Source organism: Balaenoptera physalus (genome assembly GCF_965194825.1).
Source record: "Balaenoptera physalus genome assembly, chromosome: 20".
Classification (NCBI taxonomy): Eukaryota; Metazoa; Chordata; class Mammalia; order Artiodactyla; family Balaenopteridae; genus Balaenoptera; species Balaenoptera physalus.
Window position 1 is genome coordinate 6,994,369 of NC_138901.1, and position 9,407 is coordinate 7,003,775.

Sequence of the window (9,407 nt, forward strand, 5' to 3'; positions counted from 1 at the left end):
TCTCCACCTACTTCCCCATCCTCCCCTTATCTCCTGGCTTGGAGAAACTGCCATCAAGCTCCACAAAGCAGGCGGGCTGGGGCGGGTGTCCACTTTTTAAAGTATTTCTTTCTCTACCTGCCCGCCTCTCCTCCATCCTGTTATTTGTCCTACAGCGCCTTCACACAGGTGCTCAGCAGGAATTTCCTTTTAGGCTGCCTTGTGAATGAGCCTGAAGTTACTAAAACTCAGCTCCGGTGGAACTCAACTTTCAAAAACACCTTCCCAAAGAATCCCTTTTATCAATATTTATTGAGTACCCATGACGTGCCAGGTTCTGGGTACTGGGGATCCAGCAATGAGCCAGTGCCCTCCTGGAGGTGATTACATTCCGGCTGGGAGACAGGCAACAGACAGAAAAATAAGATTGAGCGATGTGAAAGAAAAAAAAAAAGAAAAAAAAAAAAAAGAGTAGCAAGGAGTAAAGGGGATGGAGATGAACCTGGGCATGCCTCGTTGATGCTGTGAGATTTGGGGAAACATAGGTCCAGGAAGGCACAGACCGAAAGGGAGAGAAGTGGTGTTTCTGGGGGACACGGCATCCGGGGGTTCTTTTCACCAGGAGGCTCCCTTGAGAGCTCGCTGTCTGGCCAATGTCTTCCCCATCGCAGCAGATGCCCTCAAAGCACCAACCAGGCCTCCTGAAGGCGGCCGACCAGAAGCCTCTAATAAGCTCCGCTCGAGAGCAACGCCGGGAGCTCTGCTCGCTTCCTCCCCGTGGCAGGCGCTAAAGGTCTAGCGGAACCAAAGTCTCGAGGGAAGAGCGAGCCCACGGACCGCGGAAGAAAGCGCCCACCGGAAGCGGCCCCGAAACCCGAACATGGCGGCCGTCCGGTGGCTGCGCTGGGGCCTGAACCGAGCCGAATCCTGGCTGCTCCCGCCGCCCGCGCGCTGCCCCCACCGGACTCTGAACAAACAGGTAGAGGGCACCGAATTCCAGAGCATCTACAGCCTGGACAAGCTCTACCCCAAATCGCGGGGCTTGGACACCGCCTGGAAGGTTCCGGTGAGCCGGGAGGGCCGGACGGAAGGGGCGTTTCCTGGACGCTGCTGGGTGACGTCGGGCAGCCCGGGCCCCATTGGCCAGGCGTGCTGCTAATCCAAGAGACGGACGCGCTCAAACATGGCGGTCGCCGCGGGAGGAGGCTGGTTGCCCGAGCAACCGGGGGACTGGGGGTGCTGGGCGGTTGGCTGCACCCCGTGTGGCTCGAGGTGTGCCGGCATCGGGAGAGCATGCTGGCTATGCTTCTTACAAGACCACCAGCTTTTCCGCATTCATTCCCCGTCCCTCAGGCCCAAATGCTCGTCCCAAGGGAAAGTGCCCTCCACAGAGGACAATTAAGGCAGGAAGCTGCCAAGTAGCTCCCTTTTGGAGCCTTTTAGCAAGTGACGTGGTCCTTAGCCTCTAGTAACCCCGGCACGCCTGAGGAAACAGGGCTTCTGGTTCGTTGCCTCAGGATACCCTTATTGACAGCCCGCTGTGCGCAGGCGCTGTATCAGGGCCCGGAGCTGGAGAGTTTGGACCCACCCAGTTCTATGGAGTTTCCACCTACAGGATTGGAAGAGAGCGTTCATTCATTTATTCATTCATTCACTCACTTAACAAACTTCTGTTGAAAGCATGGTGTATACACGATGCTAGGCATGGGGACAGAGTAGTGAAGAAAACACAAAAATCCTAATGCTAGTGGAGCTTATCTGCTTAATGGAGGGAGACAGGCAATGAATAAAATCAGTAGCATAGAGTATGTGATAAGTACTTCGGAGAAGATAAAGTGCGGAAGGGAGAAGGAGTGCTAAGGTAGGGGGTGGGGTTACAATTGTAAGTAGGCTGGTCCGAGGAGGCCTCTGAGAAGGTGATGCTTGAGTAAAGACCCCGGAGAAACAAGGCAGCAGCGAGCCGTAAGAAGAGCGGGGAGAGGAGCATCCCTGCGGAGGGAACAGCAGGTGCCAACCCCCTCAAGGCAGTAGCATGTTCCGCTGGTTCAAGGAACAGCAGGTGCCACCCCCCTCAAGGCAGTAGCATGTTCCGCTGGTTCAAGGAACAGCAGGCAGGCCAGCGTGGCTGAGCAGGCAGGGGGGTCAGATATGAAGCTGAAGGGGAGAAGGCTGGGGGGAGGCCTTTGTATAGGGCTTACAGGCCTTTAGTTTTGCCCTGAATGTGATGGAGGCAGAAGAGCGGAATGATCCAACTTAGTTTTACAGAAATCACTGTTCTAGAGAAGAGATTGCAGAATGGCAAGAACAGGAAGACCAGTGAGGAGATCGCAATAATATAGGCAAGAGGTGATAAGCAGGGTGAAAGCAATAGGAGTCAGGAGAATTGGTCAGGTCCTAGATAAATTTTGAAGGGAAAGCCTACAGGATTTGCTAATGGATTTTCTCTGAGAAGTGAGATTAAGAGAGGAATTGAGGTCTAGGGCCTTGAGTAATGGAAGGATTGTGTTGCCATTAATGGAGACGACAGAATGGTAATAGCATTCGTTTGTCTCTTCATTCATTCAACAGAAAGTTTCTCGTGCACCCACTGTGTCAGACACTGTTTCAAGCACTGCAGATACCACCACGATAAAACAGAGTTCCCACTTCATGGAGCTTATGTTCTAGCGCAAGGAGCAGACAGTAAACAAATGGGGAAAACATACCAGAGAGCGAGAAGTAATGAAGAGAACAGAGTGCTTGGATGTGATAGCCAGGGAGCTACTTCAGGTTGTTAGGAAGGGAAGCCCTCTGTGAGGAGGTTTGAGGCTCGAGAGAGGAGACCTCGAATAGCAGTTGGCTTTCCCTCAAGAAAGAGGTTTGAGTTTGAGCCAGAAGGTTGGGAGTCATCAACAAAGTTTTTTGTTTTGTTTTGTTTTTTTAATTTGGTGGCGCCCAGCTTGTGGGATTTTAGTTCCCGCACCAGGGATCGAACCAGGGGCCCCAGCAGTGAAAGCACTGAGTCCTAACCACTGTAACGCCAGGGAATTCCCAAAGGTGGTATTTTCAAAGGAGATGGATGGAATGTTCTAGGGAAAGAGAGAAGAGGAAGGATTTCAGGACATTTCTGTGCTTAAAGGTTGCAAAGAGCAAGCAAAAGAGAGTGAGAAAGTCACGGGGAGGTAAGAGGAAACTGGAGAGGCCAGCGCGGAAGGAGGGGGAGGAGCGTTGCTTCAAGGAGGGCGCAGTCCAGGGTCTTCTACGATGCAGAGGTGGAGTAGGGTGAGGATTTCACCCCCAGACAATTCTAAGATGAAAAGGGATGAAGGGACTTCCCTGGCGGTCCAGTGGTTAAGACTCCGAGCTTCCAGTGCAGGGCGCGTGGGTTCGATCCCTGGTGGGGGAACTAAGATCCCACATGCGGTGCAGCGGGGGGGTAGGGGTGGGGCCCGGGGCCCCCCTCTCCCCCGCAAAAACGGGGTGGTGGGTGATGAAGGCAGCCAGAGCGGGGACAGATGAAGACACTTTGAGCTTGGGGGGCCAGAAGAGCCTCAGAGTGGGTAGTGTTTGCACCGGGCCTGTGGATGTGAGGATTTAAGGCTTCGGAAGAACAACTCGGGAGAGACGTGAAGGTGAGAGGTCCTGGGGTGAGTAGGTCAGCTTGACACAAACTCTCAAGGCAGATGTGCTAGTCACTGTTGAAGGCAGACAGCCCTACATGCGAGCCTCCCGTGGTCTGGGGAGGAACAGGGGACCCATGGTTTGTTGCTCCAGGTTGGCAGAGGGTGTTCCTTTTGGAGTCTGCCTGATGCACATGTACTGTGGCACCTTCCCTCCCCTGGGCGCTGGTAGTTCCCGACACTAGCCAAGTGGAGTCGGGGCAGCAGCAGGGAAGGCTGGAGAAGTCAGTTCCATTTTCCTGGAGGAGTGTTTCTGAGGTGGTACCTCTGGAGTCTGGGGAAGATTTTTCTGTCATCCTGATACGATTTTGCTGGAGACCTGAAAATAGTTGTATTACATTCATGTCGTGGCTTTACATCATTTCTGTTTTGTTGCCCTGGACCAGTTAGGAGTCGCCCAGTAGGTAATATTTATTTGACACCGTATATGTTGCATTACAGGATGATGCAGAGCAAGCCACCAACGACATTCCTATAGGTGAGTAGTTTGGGTTTATAAAAAATCAGTCATTTCCTCTACCCCTCACGCGTTCCTTCCAGGTCTCTCCAAACCAATGAAAGTAAAGAAACTGTCTGGGGTTACAAACGCAGAGTCCTTTCAGCATTGTTGAGACTAGGAAGGAAAAAAGAAGTGATGAGGCAGCCACTCCAGAGTGCCGTGCGGCGCCCAGCACGAACAGAGAGCTCTTGATGGTCTTGTGACGTGGAACAGTCTTTACGATAGATGAATTGATTGTTATTTGAAAAAAGTAAGGTACGGAAGCATCTATATAGTGAGCTACCATTTGTGTTTTACTTATATATATATCTGAAAGACACATTTCTGGATGTACACAGAGATCTGAGAGGATGTGGAGGACCCTGGATACAGGGACTGCCATGGGGAGGGGAGGGGAAGGGACAAACTTGGGAACTTGGTGGCTGGGGAACAGGAGTGGGGACGTCTCCCTGTAAACCATTTGCATAACTTCATAATTTTGTGTCCATCAAACCTAAGGCGTGGCCTGTAAAGAAACAAGCAACCCTCCTGAGATTCAGAGAGTTTCTGGTGCCCACAGACAGTGAGAGAAGAGCAGCCAAAGGTGCCGGCTCCTGGTGGCCCCTGCTCAGGGCGACCCTGAAACAAGGAGGCCAGGTGACCACAGTCTAAAGCAGAGGAGCCGGCGTCCTGAGGCCGGCAGCTGTGTCCTGAGGCGGGAGGAGGCCGAGAACCAGAGAGAAGAGAGGCTGTCTCTTGACAGCTTCGGGGGGACGGGCAGGCAGTGGGAATGGCCAAGGGGCCGCTCCTCACCTGCCTCTGCCCGTGTTCTCCGAGAGGGTCCCAGGCCTCCCCGTGCCTGGCTGGCCTGTACAGATGCAGACAAGGCCACCAGCCCCGGGGTAGATCCGCCCCCCTCCGCCCCCGCGGAACCACACGTATTCCTCACCTGTTCAGAAAAATGAGTTCATTTGATTTTTCAAAGGGAGGAAAGCCTCTCAGAAGCCATCTGGAGAGGTCACCGCTGCCCGCTGAGGCCCGCTCTCCGCCGCCACGGGGCCGCACTTCCTCGCCCCCCCAAAGCTCCCGCAGCTCACCATCCAGTCCTCTGAAACCTTCCCGCTGCTGTGCCTTCCCGGCTTCCCTCAGAGACTACGAGGCTGCCTTTCATGAATTACAGAAATAGAAGGAAGAAACCTCATTTTACAGATCCAAAACAGACCAACAAAACCAAGACCCAGAGAAGCGGTGGGAGTTTGTGGAGGTCACAAAGTCAGCCCGTGCCGAGCTGGTGTTGGAAGACGGGGCTCCCAGCTCCAGATGGAGCGCTCATTCACCCAGCAGGTGTTTTCGTCCACTGACTGCGACCGAGGCCCGGGGGTGCACGCGCAACTCACGAGGAATGAGACCCACCTCCCCTCTGGGGGGGTCCACATCCACCGCATTTTCAGAATACAACATTAAACTCAGTTTGTCCCTTAGCTTGAGCTTTTGAAAGAGTGCTTGCCTTATTTTTTTTTTTTAATAAGTCTTTTTGTGTGTGTGTGTGGCTGCGTTGGGTCTTTGTTGCTGCGCGCGGACTTTCTCTAGTTGCAGCGAGCGGGCTACTCTTTGTTGCGGTGCTCAGTGATGCGGTGGCTTCTCCTGTTGCGGAGCACGGGCTCTAGAGCGCAGACTCAGTAGTTGTGGCGCTCGGGCTTAGTTGTTCTGCAGCATATGGTTTTTTCCCGTACCAGGGCTCGAACCCGTGTCCCTTGCATTGGCAGGTGGATTCTTAACCACTGTGCCACAAGGGAAGCCCAAGAGTCCTTGCATTAAAACAAACAAACAGCAAAAAGCGAGGGCAGTCAGATTTAGTGGAATGTACTAGACCACAAGCAGACAACCTGGGTTGTAATTTTACCTCCTCTGCTCTCTGTGTGGCCTTGGGAGACTCTTGATTTTAGTTTTGACATCTGTAAATAATCTCTGACTTTACTGATCTGAATGTTACGTCATTGAAAGAGAGAGGAATAGGGATACTGACGTTGACGGTAAATTAGCAGTTTGCATGTTTTGCCCTGTGATAATATTTTGTTGGTGTGTGTTCTGTTTTTCAGATCGCTTGACAATATCTTATTGTCGGAGTAGTGGTCCTGGGGGCCAGAATGTTAACAAAGGTACAACAGTGCCTTGTTTTCTTTCACTTTAAAACTTTGCTGAGAGATGGACTTGAGGACTTCTGTGTTTACATTCATGTGGCAATAAAGGGATTGTTTTTTCAGAAGCTTAAATACCGCCAGTTTATATAATAACCCTCTTTATTCTTTTGAATGCGGTCTGATTCTCAGACTCTCAGTTGTGGGTTGCTAGGACTAGGATTGGCTTGGGAGTCTAAGCAAAGGGAAGTCACAGTGTGAGTTGGCAGCCAGCTCCAAGAACAGGTTTCCTTCACACTTATGGAGCTCCCCCTCCCTGCTCCTCCACCTCCCCGCCTCCCCCCTCCCCACATTCTTTTCAGAACCCAATACCTTGTAAGAGAAAGAAAGCCCTAGGCATTTTGTTCCGGGAAGTTTATGTTTGTCTGGATGTGCAGGCTCATTCCATAGCCCGGTTTGCATCCCCCGAGTTCCCACAGGATAGAAACAGCCCCAGGTGCGTGTCTCACCTCCCTGTGGTTCAGAATCCGGTGGTCACCAGCCACCCAGGCACCGAGCCTGCCCGAGCGTCTCAGTGACCCGTGCCCCCTCCCTTTATTTACAGTGAATTCCAAGGCTGAAGTCAGGTTCCACCTGGCCAGCGCCGAGTGGATTGCAGAGCCTGTACGGCGGAAGATGGCGGTCACGGTAACCACGGCCCCTTCCTTTCTCTTTAACCCTCAGTCACTTTTAAGCCTTTACTCTGTAGAACTCTGGTTTTGCCTTTCTTCTCCGCAGCACAAAAATAAGATCAACAGGGCAGGAGAGTTGATCCTTACCTCTGAATGCAGCCGCTATCAGTTCCGAAATCTGGCAGATTGCCTACAGAAAATTCGAGACATGATCACTGAGGCCAGCCAGCCAGCCAAGGAGCCATCCAGAGAAGATGCTGTACTTCAGAAAATCAGGTACTGGAAAATTCCCTGAGCTTCTGTAAACCAATTCGTGTGGACAAGGGGCTACCCAGGGAAGAAGGGAGGCACGGTGAAGCCCACGACCTGCCAGCAGGCAGGTGGACAAGCTCCGGGAACGGGAGCGACTCAGACCCGGAGCGGAGGCTCCCGGGCCGGCGCCTGCGGCTTCGGCTGCTCTGCTTCCCACTCAGCTGCCAGCTCCTCTCACCACTCTGAGAACCACTGATTGGGCATCTGGGCATAACTGTGTTCTTCTTTGTTTTCAGGGTAGAAAACATGAATCGGGAAAGGCTGAGAAAAAAGAGAATAAATTCTGCCATAAAGACAAGCAGGAGGGTAGATGTGGACTGAAATCATGCCCTCGAGCTGGCAAAGACCCTCTTTAGGGCCTCCAGGCAGCTGCCACCGAGGGAGCTCTAACACCATCAGGAGACGTGTGTGTTGTTTGTTGTCAGTGCTTGTCTGTAACATTGCAACCATCTCAAGAATGTTCATCTGGAATGAGGGTTGTAGGCACTGGTTGCAGAGGTCTTTATAGGCAATTACCATGTTGTCAAACCTCTATTATCCATTTAATATATTAGTTGCAATAAAGTTCTAAACTCAGTGGGCTTCCGCTTCTCAGAATGCTTCAGAACAGAATTCCTCCCTTTTCTCTCAGTTGAAATCTGCCTAATAATTATTGACTGGCACTGACTGTACAGCCCGGGGGTGGGGCACAGAGGGATGAGCCCTTCAGGAACACAAGGGCAGAAGGGCTGACACAGGTGCATGGGCATCAGAACTGGGCCTGGAGACAGGGGTAGAATATTAATCAGTAGAGAGCCGGGAGGACATGCCAGTTAAAAGGAACAGTGTGAACAAAGGAGACCAGAGAAAAGGCTGCGGTGGAGGAAATGATGAGGAATCCATCTGAATGGGGGATTTGTGCAGGTCATTGTGAGAGGTGAGTCTGGAGAGGGAGATAGAAGTTCAAGGTGCAGGGTCTCGAGTTCAAATTGAGCAATTTAGATTTTTTTTCTTTTTTTTAATTTTCTTTTTTTTTATTTTTGGCTGCGTTGGGTCTTCGTTGCAGTATGCGGGCTTCTCACCGCGGTGGCTTCTCTTGTTGCGGAGCGCGGGCTCTAGGGCACAGGCTCAGTAGTTGTGGCGCACGGGGTTAGTTGCTCCATGGTATGTGGGATCTTCCCGGACCAGGGCTTGAACCCGTGTCCCCTGCATTAGCAGGCAGAGTCTTAACCACTGTGCTAACAGGGAAGTCCCGATAAATGACTCTTATGAAATACAAAAGATGTGGAGACAGGGTCCCTGTCCTCAAGGGACTCAGCCCAGTAGGGAGCTGAGGCTCATATACAAGGAAGTGCAGCATTCTTTGGTTCATTAATTCAACAAATACTTACTGAATACCGGCCAATGGGCCAGGTCCTGGGGAATCAGCAATGAACAAAACAAAAGTCCTTTCTTCCAGAGAACTTCCATTTGGTCAGAGGATGATAAAAGCTAAGAAGAAAAATGGATTCCTGTTTGGGTAACATGACCTAAAACATGGTAAATAGCACAAGAAAGGTCTAAATAGATTTTGGGAAGGAACTAATTCCAGCTGGATGGTCAGTGAAGATGTACTTGATGTGCTTGAGATGGGATGGAAGAAGGGGAGGGGCTGGCCAAGGGAGCAAGGTAAGAGCTTGTCACCTGGAGGCTCCAGTGATGGCCAAGGGCCCTGCCTGTGGCCGGGACAGTAAACCGTAGTATTGAGAGAATGGGCTGTGAAGCCAGCTGCCCTGGATCAGCTCCTGACTTCCACCACCCCCAGCTGTGCAGCCTTGGGCAAACTACTCAGCCTCTCTGAACCTTAGCTTCACCATCTATAAACTAGGGATGATGTTATTAGTGTCTACCTCGTAGGGTGGTAGTGGTTAGTGGCACTGAGCCTGTACCCAGGGAATGTTAGCCATGATTGACAGTTTAGCCATGATTAAACAGTTCCAGTTTGGCTGGAAGCCAGGGGGTGAGGCGCTGTGGAAGACACACCTGCCACCTTGAGTGGGAGCCAAGTCTAGAAAGGCCTTAAATGTGACAGCTAAGACATTGAGACTCTACCCCTACAGAGGCTATCAGGGGAAGATTAATCTGACTGTGATTGAATGAGAAAAGACTGCAGGGAAGTGGACACAGGTTGGTGGACAGACCCACGTGAGCA

The 9,407-nt window shown here is 51.8% G+C and overlaps 1 protein-coding gene across 4 annotated transcripts; it reads left to right on the forward strand.

Moving 5' to 3' along the window:
* The first annotated feature begins 293 nt into the window (after positions 1-293).
* MRPL58 (mitochondrial ribosomal protein L58) lies at positions 294-7,813 on the forward strand. Of its 4 annotated transcripts, none has more exons than XM_082440902.1 (6): positions 294-958; positions 4,080-4,116; positions 6,216-6,275; positions 6,859-6,941; positions 7,032-7,201; positions 7,474-7,813. In XM_082440902.1, exons 1-6 carry the CDS (start codon positions 860-862, stop codon positions 7,556-7,558), a joined length of 534 nt encoding a protein of 177 aa, XP_082297028.1. In that variant the 5' UTR covers positions 294-859; the 3' UTR covers positions 7,559-7,813. The 4 variants fall into 4 exon arrangements, with proteins under 4 accessions (XP_082297028.1, XP_082297029.1, XP_082297027.1 ...); XM_082440900.1 differs by having other exon boundaries at positions 297-1,045; XM_082440903.1 differs by lacking the exon at positions 6,216-6,275.
* The last annotated feature ends 1,594 nt before the right edge of the window (positions 7,814-9,407 follow it).